Source organism: Semicossyphus pulcher, unplaced genomic scaffold, assembly GCF_022749685.1.
Source record: "Semicossyphus pulcher isolate SPU_LCO1_2020_fin unplaced genomic scaffold, fSemPul1.0.p SCAF_3, whole genome shotgun sequence".
NCBI lineage: Eukaryota > Metazoa > Chordata > Actinopteri > Labriformes > Labridae > Semicossyphus > Semicossyphus pulcher.
This window is the reverse complement of record NW_027211704.1, coordinates 8087103-8108731: the sequence shown is the minus strand read 5'-3', so window position 1 is coordinate 8108731 and position 21629 is coordinate 8087103. Positions and strand designations below refer to the sequence as shown.

At 40.5% G+C, this 21629-nt stretch overlaps 1 protein-coding gene and 1 pseudogene across 1 annotated transcript; one reads left to right on the top strand and one right to left on the bottom strand.

Moving 5' to 3' along the window:
* Nucleotides 1–1231: 1231 nt before the first annotated feature.
* LOC138605491 (ADP-ribosylation factor 4-like) lies at nucleotides 1232–3392 on the top strand (annotated as a pseudogene).
* Nucleotides 3393–5467: 2075 nt separating this feature from the next.
* On the bottom strand, nucleotides 5468–20572 carry appl1 (adaptor protein, phosphotyrosine interaction, PH domain and leucine zipper containing 1). The gene is made up of 22 exons (XM_069678217.1): nucleotides 20420–20572; nucleotides 18324–18422; nucleotides 18142–18201; nucleotides 16955–17026; nucleotides 16653–16740; nucleotides 15590–15631; nucleotides 15001–15059; nucleotides 14283–14429; nucleotides 14064–14146; nucleotides 13717–13878; nucleotides 13147–13335; nucleotides 12998–13040; nucleotides 12857–12913; nucleotides 11934–12025; nucleotides 11590–11769; nucleotides 10992–11044; nucleotides 10528–10702; nucleotides 9835–9871; nucleotides 9598–9738; nucleotides 9460–9510; nucleotides 9270–9359; nucleotides 5468–9124 (listed from the first exon to the last, which is right to left on the bottom strand). The coding sequence occupies exons 1-22, from the start codon at nucleotides 20471–20473 to the stop codon at nucleotides 8960–8962; spliced, it is 2139 nt and encodes a 712-aa protein (XP_069534318.1). The 5' UTR covers nucleotides 20474–20572; the 3' UTR covers nucleotides 5468–8959.
* Nucleotides 20573–21629: the final 1057 nt, after the last annotated feature.

The window sequence follows — 21629 nt, the reverse complement described above, 5'->3', positions numbered from 1 at the left end:
ATTACGTCAGTTATGGTTCTATTCAGAGTCAAACAGACGATAAAGTGAAATGATGTAAATGTGAAGGTGAGAGAGACAGGGGTGGTCTGCTGAGATCTCTCTTTTGTTATGACTTTTGTCTTCATCTGTGGGTTATTGATATGATGTAAAAATGTATAACATTAAATAGATTTTATATGTAATGTCCAACTCAACTTATTTATAAAGCACATTTCTAAATAAAAGTAACACCAGGGATAAAAGCAATGAAAAAACCCGATGAATTTGTCAACAATAAAAACAAACAAAAAAACAGAGGGCTAATTCATTGGTACTTTTATATTTCACATAAGGAACATTAAAAGAAAAAAGAATGGAGGACCTCAGTGCTGGAACATAAAGAAAGATCTCTAATATTAAAAGGAGCAGAAACATTAATTAAGACTTATAAAGTCTTTATATTCACTGACAAGAAATGTTATTGTGTTGTAACCCCTTTATTATAACTGCACATAAAAAATTTGCAATAAACTTTCAACTAAACTCAGACTGAGTGAACACAAACCTGACAACGCGACGGGAAACAAGTCAGTTCTGCCAACAACAACAAAAGACGGAGACCGAGAAACACTTCCTGATCCAACCCCTGAGGGCGACACAGGAACCAAAGTCTGACTACCAAAATAAAAGTCAAACAGTTCAGCACAGAACAAAACTTAATTCAAAATTTAGAATGGTGCTCACGGTAAGGTGGTACAACCCCAGGTGAATGTCAGGTGCTCTTAAAGTGATATTCTTTTATTTATTCATTTAAAAATTAAATTCAATAAAATAATTATTTTTCTTATTTCTTTTTTATAAAACAGTCAAAATAACGTGATATACAAAAATGGATATGATAAAAATGGGGGAAATTAAAGTGCAAAATCTGTAGTAAGCAAGCATACACAAACTTTGGACACGTGAAAATGTAATATTTTGCTGTACTTTAAGGTTTTTTTAGGTGATATCAGCACCTAATCCTTCTTTTTATTCAGTAATTTAGTACCATATATTGTGTAAAGCACAGTGTTCTATGTTATTCTCTTTTAAATAACTCAGTCATTTCCTTAATAATCGAATAACTGTAGTAGTAATTTGAGTTTGAAAAAAGAAAGACATACCATTATTTTGAAGGCAGCGTTAGCGGAAGTAGTGTTTTCCGGTGTGCGTTGTTGACAACGGTGTAGTTGCTTCTGCCAACGCTTTCACTGCCACCGTGTACCGAGCTGACAACAACCGGAGTGACAACATGGATAACACACACACACTCCCGGTGCTGTTACTCCTCTATAAAACCACAGACACTCACACACACCTACACACACACACCGACAGAGACAGCGCGAGCCGTTTACTGAGAGGGGGAGCTTTCTACTACAAACATGGGCGTCATCATCTCACACATCTTCTCCAGGTTCACTTCAAAGAGACCGGTCCGGATTTTAATGGGTCAGTAATTTAATTATATCATATTGTTACTATTATAGATGTATAATTTATTAGTTTTTTTTACCTGCTTTCTGTGTTTCAAAAGTTTTAAAGTTTCGTAATACTACCTGTTACGACAATAAGAGTAGTAACTCGTCTTTAAACAATTAATTGTTTGGTTTATTGGTTAATCGACAAATAATTGCCAATTTTGTCAACATTTAGTCCCGGAAGTGATTGGTAATTAAAAAATTCTAACAAAAATATATATACAGCTTGAAATATGACGTAGCCTATGTTTTGTTATAGATTAACATTGTCATGTCATAGATTATAACATTTAGACTATTATTATATTAAAACCAATAGTTTAAATAAGTTATTTCTTTCTCTTACAAGAGTGAACATTTTGGCTGACAACACTAACATCATTTAACTAAAGTGACATTTTTTACCTTTTTGTTACGTTGTATTTTAATCTTACATTCTATTTTTAGTTATACAAACGGTCTAAATCAACCTTTATTTATACTCGAGAGATTATTACGTCCTGTGCTAGTGTTGTAAACTAAAAACAACAACAATAGCAGCTATTAACACTATTAGCAGTAATTAACGGTAACTGTCCTGTAATGTGTGTGTGTGTGTGTGTGTGTGCAGTGGGTCTGGATGGAGCAGGTAAAACCACTCTGCTTTACAAACTGAAGCTGGCCGAGGTCGTCACCACCATCCCAACCATTGGTAAGAGATCAATTTGATTTGTTTATATTAATGCACAAAATGAATGGAAATATAAAATAATTTAAGATCATAAAGTTTACCTGTGTGTGTGTGTGTGTGTGTGTGTGTGTGTGTGTGTGTGTGTGTGTGTGTGTGTGCAGGTTTTAATGTGGAGACGGTGGAGTATAAAAACATCAGTTTTACAGTTTGGGATGTCGGTGGTCAGACTTTCATCAGACCTCTGTGGAGACATTACTTCACAAACACACAGGTACTGCTGTTACTACTACTTCTACCACCACTACTACTACTACTACTACTACAACTACAACTTATTAAAGGTTGTTTTTATGGAGCAGTTGGAAGACATATGCAATAATGTTTTTTCTGTTTGTCTTCAGGGTCTGATATTTGTGGTCGACAGCAACGACCCTGAGAGGGTTAAAGAAGCTGCTGATGAACTGCACAGGATGGTACACATAAATAAACACACACACACACACACACACACGCACTCAATTTGGTCTTAATTAATTAGTACAAAGAAAACTACAGAGAAACGTCACTAAAACAGCAAATCCAAACCAGATTCAGCTCTATTGGGCAAGTGTGTACAATGTGATTTGTATTTTTTTAATAATGCAATTGTGTTTCAGTTGGAGGAGGAGGAGCTGAGGGGCGTGGCCTTAGTGGTGTTTGCTAACAAACAGGATTTGCCGAGAGCCATGTCAGTCAGTGACATCACAGAGGCTCTGAGCCTATCAGCAGTGTCACAGCCGGTAAGTGTCCATGGCATGTTTAAAACGTCAATCACGCACTATTTGAACTTCACAAAGCAAAACTGCTACTCAGGGTTTTAGGTTACCTATTCAACAATGACAAGTTTTCGTAGCCAAATTTATTGAGAAAGCAAAAATATATGTAGGCACGATAAAAAGTTTAAACAATCAAAAAAGAAGGTTTAGTTTAGTGACCTCAAGTATTTTTTTTTACAGAAAAATGTATTTTAATCTAACGTGTTTGTACCTCTGTGTGTGTGTGCAGTGGTTTATCCAGGCGTCCTGTGCAGTCAGCGGGTCAGGTCTGGTCGAGGGTCTGGACTGGCTCTCAGACCAGATCATGAAACAGTGATGGGACGCTCCGGCTGCTTTATTTTCCTGCTGAAACTTTATTCACATCAGGCGGTCTGCTATGAACTGAGCCAAGACGGTAAACCCAGGAGAAACACGAAGCATCAACTGGTAATAAAATCAATGTTTGTCTTTAAAGAGATGTGATAAACCCTAGAATAGATTTAATTTTTGCAGAAGAATAAATGCATTTTTTGCACTAGTATGAATGAAATGATTGCGCTAGAATAGTTATTAAAAATTTCTCTAGAATAAATGTAATTATTGCACTAGATCCAGTAGGTTTCCCTGCATAGACTCATATTGCACGTGCAAGATCATGGTATTTTACTGCTGCATTCAAAGCATGCACTAAAACTTGGGAGTTCACAACTTCCTCTGGAAAACACTTTACGGTTTACAGTTTGTGCCACATTAATTCAATATAAAGTTTAATATAAATCATCCCTACATCTGCTGCTTACTTTATTGTTTCTGTACAAGGCAGGCAGTAATGTGTGATATTTATGGTTAAATCAGTTTGATGTGAACAAATGTTTGGCCACTAAATATGTCCTTCTTTATAAAGCCTGTCAGCAGACTATCAGTCTGGTTATATTTCCTATTTATTTTCAATTCATCACTGTTCCGGAAAACGTGTGTATAGTCCCTAAAATTATGTTCTTAATATGCAAATGTGTCCAGAAATATTTTGGGAGAGAAATTCCGGTGGGAGGCGCTTTGATTTGGACCCTTTACTCCTACAACACCTTCAGTACCATGGTATAATTTCTTACACAGTTATAACTATTTGTTACACTGGGACTTCGAGGAATGTATCAGATCATACAGTTTGTGATTAAACAAACTCTTAATTATAATTTTGCTAAATGTTATGTCCTAGTGTGGTAGAACTAGATTTGTTTTATAAAAACACAGAAGAATTGAATCATGTAGATCAGAAAATGTTCTGTATGATATCTGTACGATATACCGCTAAAATCCTCGTTAATAGAAGATAATTGTAGAGAATACATTTTAAATCAGAGAATCATCACAATAATTTATCAATCAATGTTGTTATGAAGAGACTTTTTCACTGTCAAATCTACGGAAGCCCTAAGCGGACATACTGTATATCCATACATTTTGTTTACTCCGTTTTCCCGTGATCATTTCCAGTTGTTTTCTCGAGATCTCGACTTATTTATCTGGAGATAACAAAGCCGCACCACCATAACATTAAATGATCGTAGCTCGTATCCCCAGAGCAGCAAAAACACAGAACAAACATAGAAACCGGCTTAACTCACCTCATTAGTGAGGGCGATGGTAGCATGGCATGTCCTGCTCTGTAATATCACAGTGACCAGCCTGTTGTTCTGTTTTCAAGATGACCAGAAAATTATCCCGTTATCACGAGAAAACAAGCGTTGTTATCTCGAGATAACAAGATAAATAAATCGAGAGTCGACAAACGACAGAAATTACTCGTTATCACGGGAAATGGAGTAAATGAAATGTATGGATGCATGTACACTTAGGGCTCCCGTACAAATCAAAGCTTTAAGATGCAGATAAAAAGTGACCTTATTTGTGTAACTAAAGTTTAATTTTAACTGTTTAATTTCCTTAAAATGTTTTTGATTTCCTATTTTTTTGCTACACTTTATTTTTTATTTTCTTTCTTTTAATAATTTGATGAATTGTTGGTTTTGTTTTGCTGCCTTTGTGGAACACTTTATAACGTACTCTTTAAATAACGTTCATTGTTATAAGTTATTCTACAAGTGTTGGGAACAACTGTGTCAGACAACCAGGTGGATTTGTTTCATATTTTCATCTGTTATTCAATTATTTTTCTACAGACGTTTCATCTGTCTTTAGGATTTGCACTTTAAATACATAAAAAATATCCTCTTTCATGAGTTATCTACATGTTTCTAGTTTATGTCTCGCTGGTTTTGTTGGGAAGAAAACATTTGTTGTTGCCATTTAGATCAATAGTTTATGTTGTCCTGTCACAGTATGTTATATTTAATGGACAAAATCTCAATGAAAATGTATGTTTTGTATTTTTATTGATTGTGTTCTTGTTTATTATATAATAAAGTTATTATGATGTATATTTAAACACATTTAGCTCTCTGAGGTTTGTTTGATCACATCAGCAGACTGACTCGGTCAGGTGGAGTTAGTGCTTTATTTGTCACTGAAAAGCCTTTTTATTATTCATGACACATGAAACAATTATCACTGAAACATATTTACACTTTAACATCATCTTTATCGTTCTCATTGTGTTTTTTTTTCCTGCGTCAGTAAAGTGCAGCTCCGTCAACACGAGTCCTTCACCTGGTTACAGCAAGAAAACATCCTCCCAAAGTAACAGAAACTTAAATCATCATCAGTAACCGTTGATTTACTTAGAAACGTCTCCCCACACGTGGCCTTCGACCTTTAACATCCCTTCTTGTGATGTAAGAACTGAAGCTTATTTCAGTTGGTTCTCTACGGATATTTGCTGTGAATCACTCTGGATGAAGGCAGACTAATGAATAAAAGCTGTGAGAAAACATAAAAGGCCCCAAAAAAACCAAACATTTTGGACATCACAGATAAAGATCGTGACGTCAGGAGAAATTCGAGCTCAGAAAAGATGTTTTTATGACAACATGATCCTTGCATACATCAAGGTAATAAAAGTATTAATCTCCAACGTTTCCTGGATGAGTTAAATGGACCGAACCAAATTATCAGAGAAAAGTTCTAAAGTTATTCTTAAGCCAGAGATATACTTGCTTTTAACTAAGCGTTTGCGTACGCATGATGGCTGCCCTGCGTCTGTTTGGAGAGTCTGCTGTGCACATCGTCAAAAAGTAACGCTACGCGAATGGGAGATGCAGTTTACACATGAACAGTAGGGGGCAGTGGAGAGGCAGAGGGGATGTGACAGGGCAACACAGCAGCAGGGGCAACAATGGCAGAAAGTTCTGAAGACAAGCTGATAGACCAAGTCCACGATTATCCACATCTATACGATGTGTCATTGCCGCTGCACAGAGACAAACATGCCTGTCAAAACAGCTGGAGATAAGTTCCATAAGTTCCGTGCACGGAGGAACATGCGGGAGAAACGGAGTGGAGACGGTGCAGACGGACACACACAAGCTGTCCCTCAGAATGAACGGTACAGTAAGCTCCTCTAGTGTGGCCATGTCTGGTGTTTATATCCCGCACATACGGTAAAGTTGCATAAGGCCTGAGCTGCCCTCTAGAGGTATCCTCCAGTAACATGCGTAGTGCATAGAGGAGGATGTGAACAAGTACGATCATGACACAGACGATCGCGTACGCAAATGCAAGGTTAAAAAGCAAGTATGTCTCCGTCCTTACAGCTTTCAAAACGGAGAACCGTTAACCAAAACAGTAAAAGAGATCATTTGAGGCCTTTTTGCTAATTTTTTTACCATGCGTTTCTATAAAATTTGCTTTGTCTCTTCTCAAATAAATTAACTGAACATCAGAACAGTGCTTTAATAATCTCTATAAACTAGTGTCAGTATATAAATGCAGAATTTGAAGGCAAGAGACAATATTTAGTGTCAGAAATATTCTGGTTTCTGCTTTTCGTCTGAGTCGTTTTGACTGATCTGATTTGAGCGAGCGAGAAAAATAGTCCATGTGGAGAGAAAGAGGCAAAAGCATGAACTGGAATACAATTTAAGCTCTCTTCTGATTTTTGAGCATTTTTTAAAAATCTATTCAAACAAATATCTGCATGGGGGGCGGCACTTTAGCTCAGTGGTTAAATAGTGCATCCCATATACAGAGGCTCCTCAGTGTGGCGGCCCCGGGTTCTATTCTCACACATGGCCTCTTGTCGCATATCATCCCAGCCCTCTCTTCCCCTGTTTGGACACTATCCACTGTCCTCTCTCTGTCAATAAAGGCATAAATGAGTGTTTTAGATATGAATATTGTTTCATACCTCCATCCCCCCTTTTTTTCCCTGACCATCATGTTTCTCTGTGGCAGCCATGTTGGCTTCAATCCTTAATGCAAACTGCAGTAGGGTTGTGCCGACTGACCAAGTTTGTTGCATCTTCAACTGCAGACTGACATCGACCAAGGATTCTTCTTCCACTATAACACATCCCCTGCCCACAGACTCTATAAAAAGATGGCCGACATGACAGCTCCCTAAAGTGAAGCCCAAACCCTCTCTATCGCCCCCTGCTGGCTGGCTGCAGTACAGGTCATAAAGCCTGCCTCCTCCATGTTAACAGATGGCACGAGTCAAACTATAAAATCAAAATACACGTCAAATACATTTTTCTCAAACATGGTTTCTGTCATTATAGTTAGTTCTTATCATGCTGATTTATGCCCAAGTGTTTATTTTTCTAACAAGTTTGCTTTTAATTAGTTATTTGATGCTATAAAAAGGGGGTGTGACCTCATGATTGACAGCTCTGTTGACAAATAAAGCTGCCTCACTCTGTCTGGCGTTTTCTATCACTCTTCCTGCTTCCATCACAGTTAGTTTTGTGATTTTGAGACTGGGTTTGTAAAGTATTTAACCTGTCATGTTCTTCTTGAATTTCTCTGCAGCTTAAAAAACAAAAGTGCTCTGCTGCCCCAAAAAACAACAACATCACGTCCAACAAGGTTTACTGCATGCCGTCTCCCAGACCTACACTGCAAACACATGGCTGGAAATGCTGGGATGCTCAACAAAGCATGGCTTATGATATGTTATCTTTTTCTACTATTATCTTGAAAGCATAAAAACAGAAGAAGGCGGAAACATAAAGTTAGTAAAGGCTGTGGCTGAACAATTATCCAATGAGGGTTCAGGTCAAAATATCGTCACCACAGCAGCTAAAGTAAAGTTGACCTTTGACTCCAGAGGAGCAGAAATTGAGCCTGTCTGACACGCTGAATTCATAGTGCACCAATTGTTTAGGTCATGACTACCACAATAAAAGCGCTGCTGTAATTTCAGTGGTCAGTATTTTAAAAGTGGATCATTTTGTCTTAAAATATTTTGGCATAAAACTGGAGTAATTCCTGCAAACTTCTCGGGAGGAAGGACAGATAATGAAAGATCTCTCTCACTGCAGGATACTTTTAAGCGCAGGTCAGCTGAAGAATCCATCACAAAGGAAGAACCTTTCAAAACATGCTCTCTCTTTATGTATCGCTCACACAGCAAGTCCTGTTGACCTCTGGGATGTCTTCATGGCCGGGAGAAGCATTCACATCCTGCCTCCACCTTTGAGTATATCTGCCTACACATTTTGTTTTGCTTTAAATCCGCTGTCATTGTTGTTAGCTCTTTTTTTTTTTAATAAAATAAACATAAAAAACAGAAACTTACAGGTTAATGTATATCTGTGGAGCCGGTATAAAAAAGCAGCGTCCATGACCAGACGTTTCCACGCCTGCTCCCCTCCTCTTCGTATAGTGAGGGTGCATTTAGTTTATCCTCCGTTTTCAGAGTGACAAGCTCCACCACAAACTTCAGACAGAGTCCAGCAGGGAGGGAGCGCATGTTTTCAGTCCCAGGCAGCCCAGACGGGCGGGTGGTGTTCCCCTCCTCTGAATCCTGAGCTGCTGCTTTGAGAGTACCAGCTGGGACTCGCCTGGGGGGTAAAACATGCATCCTCCACCCTTTGTTAGGCTTCAGACTCACCCTTCTTCTTCCCCTCCTCCCCCCCGGCATCGCTGTCCTCTGATTGGCTGTTGCTTAGTACGAGGAACTGTCCGTCAGAGGGAGGCGGGTTAGCGGAGTTAGCGGGGCGACTCGAGGCAGCAATCAAGCGGCTCTGCTCCTCAAGATCCTGGAGGCAAGATGAGGCAAAGACATAAGGAGAAAGAGGGTCACTGTAAAGCCCACTGAGGCTATTGTGATTGTGAATTTGGGCTTTATAAATAATAATAAGTGTGAGGTCATGGTTAACATGTGGGTTTAAGGTTAAAGGTCACCTTCTCAATCTGTCTCTGTTTGCTGAGCTCTTCCTGCTGTTTCTCTTTGGCCTTGTCCTGCTCCTTCCTCTTCTCTGACGCCTTACGGTCCTGCACAAACATGAGAATAAGAAGACAGCAAGAGGAATTAACCTACTCACCAGTGAGTAAGCGTTAGCATTAGCTTCAGTGTTATAATATAGTGTCTTACCATCTCAGAGTGGAAGGCGATCTGCTTGGCCAGACCGACGCTGTCACAGATCTGAAACCCATGAAGAAGACAAACAGTCAGACACACAGAACAGAGAGGTGGAGGACAGTGAGACGAACAGATGAACACACACACGACCTTTTCTCCGTCGTTGTTGGACTCGAAGATGTAGCAGACGGCTCGGCTGTCACCCCGCCCGCCTGCTGGCTGCAGGACGAAACCGAACAGCCGCTTGTTGTCCTGGTGGGACGAACACTGAATGACGGTGGAGAGTGGGAACTGCAGGAGGAGGGAGGAGAAGGAAGGAGAGGATAAACCATTGGGAACATGACGGAGAATAAAACCATCTCGGTAGAGAAACAGAGGTCATCTTACCCTGAGCCGAGTGACTTGTGTCTGAGGATCAATGAGCCTGGAAAGAAAACACAAAGTTAATATTTGAAGCAGTTAAAAAAGTTTCAGGCATTTACGCACTGCAACTGTACATTATTAGCAGCAATTATTTTACTGGCAGCAAATTGAGGCTGCAGCAGAAACAGATGATTTGAGACTTCTGTTCTCTGCACAGCCTGCTTTCTTGCAGCATCCAGGCCAGACTAGGCCCGGATCGGCTGAGCTTGGTTGGGCTGTGCGATCTGTTTCAGCTGTGAAGTGCTTGACCATCTGTTTATGGCACAGGTTTAATTGCAATAAACAGGCTGAAAGTAACTACATACATGGAATTGTAAGGAGTAGAAATTCATGCTTTGTCAGGTCGGTCCACAAGAAGGGATGGACACAACTTCTTCAAAAGTTTTCAGATTGAGTTCAGATCAACTTTAACTGATGCAATGAAAGGAGAAACTTAAACTGAAGGGCTTTTGCAACACAGCTTCTTAAAGGTATAATAAGTAGGATTAAAATAAAACATGAAAATCACAACGTTTAATCACTCAATCATCAAGATGTTCAAGTTGTGGCTGTAATCAACTCAGCAGCCTCTAGAGGGCGCTGAATACCCACAATTAATTGTCAAGATTTTTGCTCCCAATCAAACACACACACTCACTCTCTCTCTGTGGTTCTTACTTGAGGCAGTCGCAGGTGACCAGCAGGTGTGACTCGGTCATCCTGAAGATGTTGTGGATGGCTCGGGCTGCGAGGATCTGCCTCATGGTCTCAGAGATGACGTCAGCCGACTCGGTGGATTTCACCTCCATGGAGCCGAGGAAGCGAACGATGAAGAGCTGGTGCAGGATCGAGTCTGAATGTAGACACCAGGGAGAAATGATCATACAGTACATGTGTCTGCATGTTCTTGTTATTGCAGGGTGTTTAATATTTAGCATCAATACCATCAATCGATGCACAGTTAAATGTGCCAAAATTTGGCCATAATTCCCATGCTGCTAAGTGGTGTCAACTTAGGCTTTTGAGGGGAAAACACCCACTACCTACAGTATTTTCTAACCCAATGTTTTCTGTCCTCCATCCACAAGGGGGCAGTAGTGTTTCCAGTTACTTTTTATAAGACTGTAACAGACAGGTGTTACCTTCGCTGTCCTCTGATGTGCTGTCTCCTGACTCTCCAAATGGGTTACTCCTTCTGTGGACACAAAATGACACACATTTAAACACGCCAGACATTAAACACTAAGCAGCAGCAGCTAGATCACCTGACAGAACACAGACCTTCTGACACACCCAAACACACATGAGGGAAAACTAACGGATAAGGTGAGAATCAGCTTATATTGATTAGTCTCGGAAATTTTTTTTAGACAATTCGTTTGTAGTTGTTCACTTTGCTCTGTGGATTATCCAGACAGGACAGTTTCCGAAATCACTTCTTGTATGGTAGAATGACCCTACAGGGAGCAGTTTACTCCTTAGTGAGCGGTAAATTCAGATATCACTGAATATAGCTGCTCAATGTGTATTTTCACATCTGTAAACTGGGGGCATTGCATTGTGGGATTGTCAGCAGACAGTATTCTACATGCTATTGACTGTGTTTTTGCAGTGACAGTAAATATAGTGCATTATATGGTTGGACTATTTGAAGACAAGATATTCAGCATTTTTATTAGTTGGTTGAACTGAACCTTTAAAATCAATGTTAAATAAGAGGAAACACACACACACACACACCTGCCGGTCTGTGCTGCTGTCTTGCTCTGTCCTGAGTTCTCCTCGCTGACGGGGGAAATTATGTCAAACTGGATGGGTGTTTCTGGAGCAACCAAAGCATCCAATGAGAGCACAGATAGGGCGGGCGACGGCTCAGAGCCCACAGAGCTGATGCTGCCTGCTCGACCCGCACGCCCTTTACTGGAACGGAGAGAGAGAGAGAGAGAGAGGGGATGGTCTTACTGCTGTAGGTCTGACATGTACTAACCAAATCTGCTGTAATATCGGACAGCTGGTGATGATGTTTTGAATCAAACATTGTAGAGATGAAGATGCTGTATGTAAAGTGCAGTTACCACACTCACCTGCTGGGTCTCATGCTCTCGTGTCTCTGCTGGAAGGACGGCGACGGCGTCACAGCCTCGAGAGCTGATTGGTTCACTCTGGCTGCCAGCTCCTGCCAAAAGGATGACATCACTGTCAGCGTCAATCAATAGATTAGATAGATAGATTGTATGTTTTAGTTGATTTTTCTTCTTCAATATAAACAAATGTATTTACATTTTGATATTAGATCAGGAGGACATAAAAAGACCAAAAGTATGTGAGCAACCAAACATTACAACCACAGGTCATCAAAGAACAAAACCCTGATGGTCAGTGCTACCCAAACCTTTCGGGTTGTGACCCCTGAGAACATTTTTTCATTATTTTTTGGGGGGCTTTTGCCTTTATTTGATAAGTGATAGGACAGCTGAAGAGAGACAGGAAACGCAGGGAGTAGAGAGTGGGGGAAGACATACACCAAATGATTGGCAGGTCTGGAATGAAAGTGAGGAAAATTGAGGTAGAACCATGACAAAGGGAGCCAGTTAAGAGAGACACAAACTAAGCTAATCTCATGAGCTAATGTTTTGATATTTTAGGGGAAACTGCTTTATTTAGTGTTTTTACTGGTTAAAATTACCTTTACTAAAAAAAAGAAAGAATACAGCCTTAAAATGTGACAGACAACTTTCCCGCATGTTAATAAACTATATTTGAAAGTTTTACTAGTGAACCGTCTTGTTTCTTCAGGCCTAAGAAAGCCCTTTGTTGCACCCGTTCTCCTTCTCCTCTCATTTCCCATAATCTTTCTACTGTCCGCTCTCTAATACAAACAAACGTTAGAAAAGCTGCTAACATGGCCATTACAGTCATCAGCGAGACTCTTGAAACTGAAAGATAGCCTCACTAAGACCTGTGAGAGCGGGTGAATAAAGGCGAATGAGAGAAGTCGGACACAGACCTCAGCGTTCTCACTCAGGTAGATCCTTTTGGAGATGTTGTTGATGGTGGAGATCCACTGGAGGAGGAAGCAGCAGAGAGACGGCGTGAGCAGACTGATGATTCAAAACAGAGCAGGTCGTGTGACGGAAAAACACCTTACCTCCTCGCAGTCCTTCCTGCTCTCCGCCTGCAGCGTCACAACTCTGACAGATCACAACGTGAGGAAAAAGATTAATCTCAGTACACACAAAAAGTGACAATTAGACTCTACTTCAACTCTGAAAAACACATATTAAAAAGCTGTCTTACTTCTTGCCATCGAAGGAGGTGACCTGGAAGCAGAAGCGACGGTCATCACTGTCGACCGCCATGACGGAAGAGTTGTCGAGGTCTGTGACCAGCCCGCCCGCCACCTCGCCGCGGCCCTGCTGCATCAGGTTACCACCCTGCGTGAAGAAGTACTGACGCTCCCAGGAGGTCGACACGAGCCCCGTCTTACTGAGGGAGGGACAGAAGAGCTACTTTAACTCCTCAGAAGATGACACAAACAACAAGCTTGGCATTTTGGGTCTTTCTTGTTTTTTGGGGGCTGGGGATCGGTAGCCATAATAAAAAATACCCTGCTTTATCGTCTTTATGGTCCAAATGGGAGCATGATTTATAAATTGAACATCATGCTGGATTGAAAAAGACTTGAAACTAGAGATTGAGACCATAAACTCATTAGGAAATTGTTCAGTGAGGTAATAAAACAAGTGAAAAGTTCATTTTCTTATTCACTCCCGTTAAGTCGCCCCCTGCTGGCCGTTAAAAAGAATGCAGGTTTAAGGCAGCGACGCGTTAAATAAAGGTACGACGATAGAAGTATGTGTGTCCTACTTGCGGATGTGCAGGTAGCCCTGTTTCCTGGTCAGGTTGCGACAGACAGGCGAGTGGGCGGGGTCAGGGTCACATGGTGCATACAGCGGGTCACATGATCTCTCCATATCCTGGATGGTCTGCTGCATCTGCCCAACCTCCTCCTCCATCTCTCTACGCACACTGCAAACACACACACACACACACACACACACTTAACTCACATGCTCACTCACTGCAGACATATTGCTATCATGCTTCCATCGAATTTGAAAGTAATCTAAGCACACAGCATTTAGGACCTTGAAAGTAGAAGACATAAAAGATCTAAATATATAAAGACCCCTCTGGTTGGGGAGGACTCTTACTTCTGGACACTGGTTCCAATGGTTCCCAGAAATTCCTCCCACTGCTGGGTGAGATTTTCTGAGCCCAGCTTAAAGAAACTGATCTGCAGGGAGCAAACAAAGATAAAGACACATCAGCGAGTTTGCTAACAGCTCTTAAACAGTTAGTAAAATGTTTTATTGCATGTCACATTGTTGGAGATGGATCTAATAAATGTGTGTGTGTGTTTGTGTGTGTACCTGGGCCTGCATGTAGCCCAGCAGCGGCTCCAGCAGAGCCGTCTTCTTCTTGTACTGAAGTGTGTTGAGCGAGCAGAAGTAGTGCATCATGGTCTGGTGCTGTTTCTTTCGGGAGGTGTAGACGTCCTCCACAGCCTCCGCCCGCAGCTGAAACAAAACTCTCCTCTTATTTCAGGATCAAGTTACTCAGAAAATATCATTCTGTGAAGGTAATCACATTGTGGAGGGATCATTCTGGCACATAACTTGTGCTGTGGATGATATGATATTTATGAGAGATGAAAAAATAAACTTTGACTGAAACTGTAAAATGCATCAGGGCAGTGCGATTTGATTTCACGGCTGCCTGAAAGGAAATCAATCTTATTAATCTACAAACTGAAGTGTGCCATAGAAGCAGTTGAAAAATAAAGTAAAGAGAAATATGTTAAAATTATTACATCAAAATGAGAACTTAAATCCGCTAAATCAGACTGGACGACGAGTTGGTAATGATTGTCTATCTTATTTTAGATAGACAAACATTTCTTATCAATTGTGCAGAAATTTCCAGAAGTTATTCAGCATCTGAAACTTTACAAACTCGTATGAAAGTTTCAAAGATTTACAGACAAATGACACCGTTCTAAAGACAGTTAGCATTCTTTTCAGTATGGATGTATTGAAGTACAGAAGTATAAAGCTATTATAAGGTGTATTTATGTCACTGGAGGATTACCTTGTCGTTGTCTCTCCTCTTGGAGAGGCGGCTGTATCTGTTGATGGCTGTGTCATGATCTGCAAACAGAAACAGCCACACATGTTTTGTCTTTCTCATTTCTTGGTGAAACGAAAACAAAGCACAAACTCAGATAACAACATACTTCACCAGTAACTGTGAAGTGCACGATAAAATGTTCCTGTAAGTAAGCTCAACCTCAACAAATCAGGGTCTTGTTGGAGAAAAGTGATTTTATCAACTGTGTGTCTCTTTAAACTGCTCTCCATGTTTTTGCCTTTCTTTATTAGCTGTGTTTTTGGAACACTTTTGTGAAGGACTACAGATGATAAACATCTTTTTGACTAATTCTGGCATTATTCACTTTGCACAAAAATTTAACAAAGATATACTGACACAGAAATCTGCACATTTTGTTATTTACATTATTCAAACACTAAGCAACAGCAGCAGTAGTTAAGGATGAGTGGGCCTTAGGATCAGTCAGTTGGAAGACTGGAGCTCTCAACTTATGGACATTATTCCTTCTGAAAAACAATAAATTAATGTAAACAGATAGTTGCTACTTTAAGAAGCAGATCTGACTCACCATCGCTGGATATTTGGAAGACTTCTTTCAGAGTGAGGATCTCTGGAGAGACAAAAATAACAGCAAGTTAGTAAAAGTGGTAATTTTCAATTGTCTCTGTGCATGTAGGTGTGTACAATGAAGGACAAGTCAATGGTTAAAGATCGCTGCTTTGACATTGAATTCAGGCAAAAGATCGGCGGCAGACGGACAAAACTTTCAGATGAACAAACAAAAAGTCTTACTCAAAAACAGGAAGGCAAAATAATTAGCTTCTTGTTTTCTATAAGGCCTGTTTTTTTTGTTTTGTTTCTTTTAATCTGGACGGTAGTACAGTTAGCATTGCAGGAATTCTCTGCTAGCCTCACCTAAAGTTGCCTTCCTGCTCTCCTGTCCACTAAAATGAAATCAAGTCTAGATAGCACCAAACAATTTCAACCAATCAATCTGCAACATTTAGCCGCAGAGTACCAAGAATGCTCGGTCAGTTAGCTAGCTACTGCGCTGTGGAGAACGTCTGTCTACGCCCACTTCTCCACGACCAAATCAAATCCCTCTAATGATATGTCCCACCTGCACGTCCTGTTTCACTCGGAAATACGTCACGATACGGAAGCTAGATACTCTCGAAATGACGTTTCAGCTCGACAGTTGTTACAAGTTTATTAACTGGTTGGAAAACTCCTTCACATAAGCACCCCTTTATTTGATCTGTCACATTTCTTCTATATGTACAAATGTGCATTTCCTTCGTTTCCTTAGCGCCTTAGTTTTACTGAAGGGAAATCTTATTTGCCAACAGTGTTACTCCAATTTTCTAGGAACAGTCAGTTTGAGAAGGACTCTCTCCTGTTTTTTTAACATGAGAACAAGCCCCCGTGCAAAGCCGGGTCCATAAAAAATGACTTTATCACAAGACTAGTGAGCGACCTCAACGATTGCTACTTTTGGGGTGTATCTGATTTGTTAAAAACGCTTGTCAGTAACTAATCTGACAAATATGAGAGGAGTAGTCTTTGAACTTAGAGGTATGGCAGTGTCAGATTATAAGTATATAAGTGTTCTGCATGTGTGTGTCTCCTACCCTTCAGGTCTCTCTCTTTAAACTGAGTGATGGGAAACATCATAGCATCTGCAAGCTGGGTGGACAAGACAGCATGACAGGAACTCAACTAGAAAGAGGGAGAGAGACAGGAAGTTAAAACAAATCCTAATCAGGAGTCTGCTGAACTTTAGAGGGTGAACACAGAGTTTCATAATCTCCTTCACAATGACAAATCAAATGTAATGGTATTCCATGTCAGGTAAAATCAGCCTGTGTATGACATCTACATACATATACACTGAACTAAACTAACAGACTGGTGTGTTTGTAATCTCTCTCACCTCATCAATGACTTTTGCAAACTGCTGCAGGGTTGAGCTCATCACCTCATCATCGCCCCCTAGAGGAAAACGCTGCAGACAACAGGAGAATAAGGGAAAACATTAAATTGAATCCTGTGAAGAAAAAAGGGTCGTTGCTGAAGATAAAAGCATTCAGCGCACGGCAGAGGAAACCTGTTAGACCCTGACACTTTTCAAGATTACTGGTCCTAAAACAAACATTGGTTATGTGTTGACCCGAAGGTGTCTCGAGGGACAAGGTCAAGGGTCAGCTAAAAAATAACAAAGCTGTTAAATTCATGTTTTGGACAAAGTGTTGGACAGATACATGTGCCAATATTTAAAACCTAAAATAACAAGTGAAGCATATAACCAAAGGGGTATATCACGGAAGAGATAAGGCTAGTGGCTACTGTTATTAGCCTAGTGCTAGCTTCTTACAGCTAACGGCTAGAGGATAGTGTAAAGAGAGGCCTATCTGGTATCTTAATGTTCCTGGCAAGAGTAATACTGGTGGCTAGTAGTTAAATGGCCAGTAGCTAGATTTATATTGCTATGGCTAGTTAAAGAAATGTATGGCTACTGTGTTATTTTGTGGCACTTAGCTAATGATCTAAGGGTGATATTTAGCACCATACGGCTCATAGCGGGTGTGATAATGCTGTTCGCTGTTGTTACATGGCAAGTGGCTAGGGCTATAAGACAATGGCTACTGTTATAAAGTTGATTGCTAGTCTGCTAAAACTGTCTGTTAATGTTATATGACTTGTTGCTAGTTTGAAATGGGGCTAAATTGGGGCTAAAATTAAGGTTTGGGGCTAGTGTCATAATGCTAAGTGCTTATCTTACAAGGCTACAGCTAGTATTTAAATGTTGACAGCTATTGTAATAATGCTTTGGCTAAGACTTTAAGCTTATAAGTCGGGTCATAAGACTAACGCTTGTGTTGAAGCATAAGGGGCTTCTAATATACAGTATGTTTAAGGTGGGGTCTAGTGTGATGAGGCTGTGGCTAACGCTAATGATTTAAGTCATCAGACTGATCACTAGTGGCTTCTGTTGCAAAGCTGATGGCTGGTAATTAAAGGTTAGTGGCCTGCGTTGAATGGTCAGTGGGTCATACTGTCTAATGTACTAGCTTGGTGGCTAGTGTCCCAAAGCTGGTTGGCTGGTGTGCTTTTGCCTACCTGTTTGTCGTACTCTTTCAGCAGTCTGGAGGTCAGGTGTGTCGCAGCACTCAGCTCATTCTGAGAGAGTAAAAGGAAGTCAGTACTGAGTAGCTGAAAACTTTCGTATCGGCAGCAGCAAAGTAACGTTCATGAATGTTCTGCCTAAACATGCAAAGCCAGGGGCAGTACACCTGTCACACCTGTGCATCATAAATCCTGTGCATGGCCTGATAGAGCTGTGTGCAGTAGTTGGAGATGGCTGCAGTGTCCTCCTCAAACACTCCCAGAAGAGAGCGTGTCTGCAAAAAAACAAAACAGGAAATAAAACTAGTGAATATGAAGTTTTTGACCAGCACATAAACCCTCAGCAGATCATGGCCACAAATGATCCCATGTGTAACTGCCAAAAACCAAACCCACACGTATCTATGCAAATCCACAACCTGCTACCTGTGCACATATTTTTGCCTTTAGCTAGCCAGCAAGCTCATGAGTCATTTTTGAGAGTTAAAGTTTGGTGTATTCCTGGATGGTGGGTGGTTGGTCTAATCCTCCCCAATATCTAAAAGAACAGCTGGCACCGGTGTATATATATTGGCATATATGTGGCAGATATACAGGTGGATATGGGTCCAATGTGGGCCTATTACAGACATATATATACTGTTATAAATGTTTTTCTGAAATGCCTGAAATTAAAATTTGTATTACAGAATTTACAAACAATGCATCTACAGGAGGGGCGCACAGGAGGTCGCCTATCTCTCTCATTTGTGTTTCTCTGCATAGCATGCGTAAAGTCCCGCCTCACAACAGGTACACAAAGTGAAGAAAGAGAGAGGGGAGGAAGTTCTCTAATTATTGCTGCAGATGGCGTAGCTCTCTTTAACAGTTTCAAAAAGATAAAAATGCTTAACTAAAAGCTAATATGCGTAAGTTACTCAGTAGGCCGCTTTCTTAAGCTAATTACATTATTGGAGAATATTTATCATTATAATACATTGCTGAACAATCCTACTGCAGAGCACCGTCTGCTCAGCTGCGACGCTCTGCTGCATGTACTGCAGGCAGTGATGAGATTATAATAAGCTAATGTGTTGGAGCGCTTCTACTGGACAAACCACCAGGAGACACCATTTCTAAATCATCCTAAGCATTGTTTCCTGCTTCCAATATTTCTGTAATAGATCTATATTGACCTAATAATATCAGTTAATCGATATATCAGTCAGGCACCAGTCGAAAATGTGTCATAACTTCAAGTATTGTTTCTTTAAGTTTTTTGTTTACAACAGCTGTCTAATGATATTACTCTGCATAGTCATATCAGGGCTCTATCTACATAGAAAATGTTTAAATTCATTCAAGCTCCAAATGTCCCTTATCGGCCGCAATATCAGTAATAAGTGAATGTTTCCCATCTAAAGTCTCTATCAGTGTAAAAAAATCCCATATCACTCAGGCTCTTATGTTAAATATTTGTCTGCTCCAGCCCACTGAGACGTGATGAAGTTGTATTTTCAAAGCATGCCAGTATGTCATAGCTAACAGCTGAAAACCATGAAGAGCCTGTTCATAACGTTCCTTGTGACTGACATGAGATCAGTAAAGCCAGGCAACTAGGATTTTATTGGTTAAAAAACTGTCAACAAATAAACTTAACTAAAATATCCAAACAATAATTACAAATATTTCTACAGAAGGAACCTTTTAGGGTTATTATACTCTGGCCACACCCCAATCAGTGATGTCACAGCAGGTGTTTTGCCCTGGATCTGCTGTGGAATACATCAGTGATTGGGGGTGTTTCAGCTAATCTGAAGCAGTGCAGCTGCAGCTCTCTGCTCTGTGTGACTTTCACATCTAACAATGGCATAAAGCAGGAGGGTGACACCGCTGCTTGGCCAAAAGATTACCAGATATCACTGTTAGGAGGGGGAGGAAGTACAGCCCAGTTGCTAAGGAAGTAACCGGCTAACTATTCATTAAACCAGTTAATAACTGGGCAAACCAACTCTGAATGTTGGACATTGTGCCCTGACATCTTGACAGAAACTCCCACCAGATGTTTGACTCAACCGTCACATTTTGATGCCAAAGCGCAGCTGGTGGATCCAGTCTGAGCTGTCCGCTTGACAGCTTTGGTTAGCAGGGCCGATAGCGGTTAGCAAACTGCTTGAACTTGGTATCTCTTCGCTGGTTGTTGGGCACTGAGCCTACAAAGACAGTTAGCATAGCTGTACAAGATGCTAACGTTAGCATGCTAGCTGATGCGTCCAGGAAAGACAGCGGTTACCTGCGGACTGTCCTCCAGCGTCTCCTCTATGGGCAGCTTCTCTATCCCGGGCATGGCTGCGGCTCGCGCGTTGCTGATCAGTGCGAATCCAGCGACAAATCGCACAACAAATCGGTCAGACAACTCCCACTCAAGATTTCTTAGCTACACGAATTCACAACACCCCAAAACAGCTCCGCCTGGTCCCGCAGGTCCCGCCCCCCAGTGTATTTTGATTGGATAGATACAACTTCCATGAATTCGATTGGTTCATTGTTTAAAGGGGGAAAAGCGTCATTTTGGCTCTGACAAGGATCGCCCATTGCCTGCACTCGTGTACAAATCAGAGCCATAATGGCTTCCGATCTGCAAAGTTTGCAGGTGAGTGTATTTATTAATACAATTGATAAAGCCACCTGGTTTATAAGATTACTACAGTTATATAAAAAAGCGGGATTTCCCGCTAATGGTATTATGTGTGTTATAATAAGTTAGTTAACGCACTGAGCTCTAAAACTATATTACAGAAATATTTTTAAAATCATCTAGCTAAATCTGTAACGATCAAATGTTTTATAAATGTGGTTTTGTAATTATTATTATTATAATTATAATTATTATTATTATTATTATTATTATTATTATTATTATTTCATTCATTGACATTCCTCATCAATGAAACTTTGAAAAGCAAGTCCTCACTCAGGAGAGAGGCTGGAACAAGGGAATGTTTGACAGATTACATTTACATTTATTGATATATATATTCATTTTTGTGTTTGTATTCATATTCATCCATTCACTCATATATCCAGTCAGTAAACTCACAGAGCAGCACAAGAGGTAGAAAAACAAATAACATAAAACAAGAACAGATTAAAAATTACAATCAAAACATATAAACATTTGTATAAAACCTTTCTCTTCAAAAGGGAACTTTGTAAATATTTATGTGAATACATATGTGCGGAAATAGAGCCATCCAATCCAAAAGTGTAACTCCTAAATCCATGAAGTAGAGCATCAACCTGTTGTTAGTAGTTTAGTCTGACAGGTTACTCCTACATTTTATATTTTCCATCCATCCATCCATTATCTTCCGCTTATCCGGGGCCGGGTCGCGGTGGCAGCCTACTCAGTAAGGTGACCCAAGCGTCCCTCTCCCCAGCAACATTTTCCAGCTTGTATCCACAATCTCATTCTTTCGGAGGTGCTGACTCTCATCCCAACC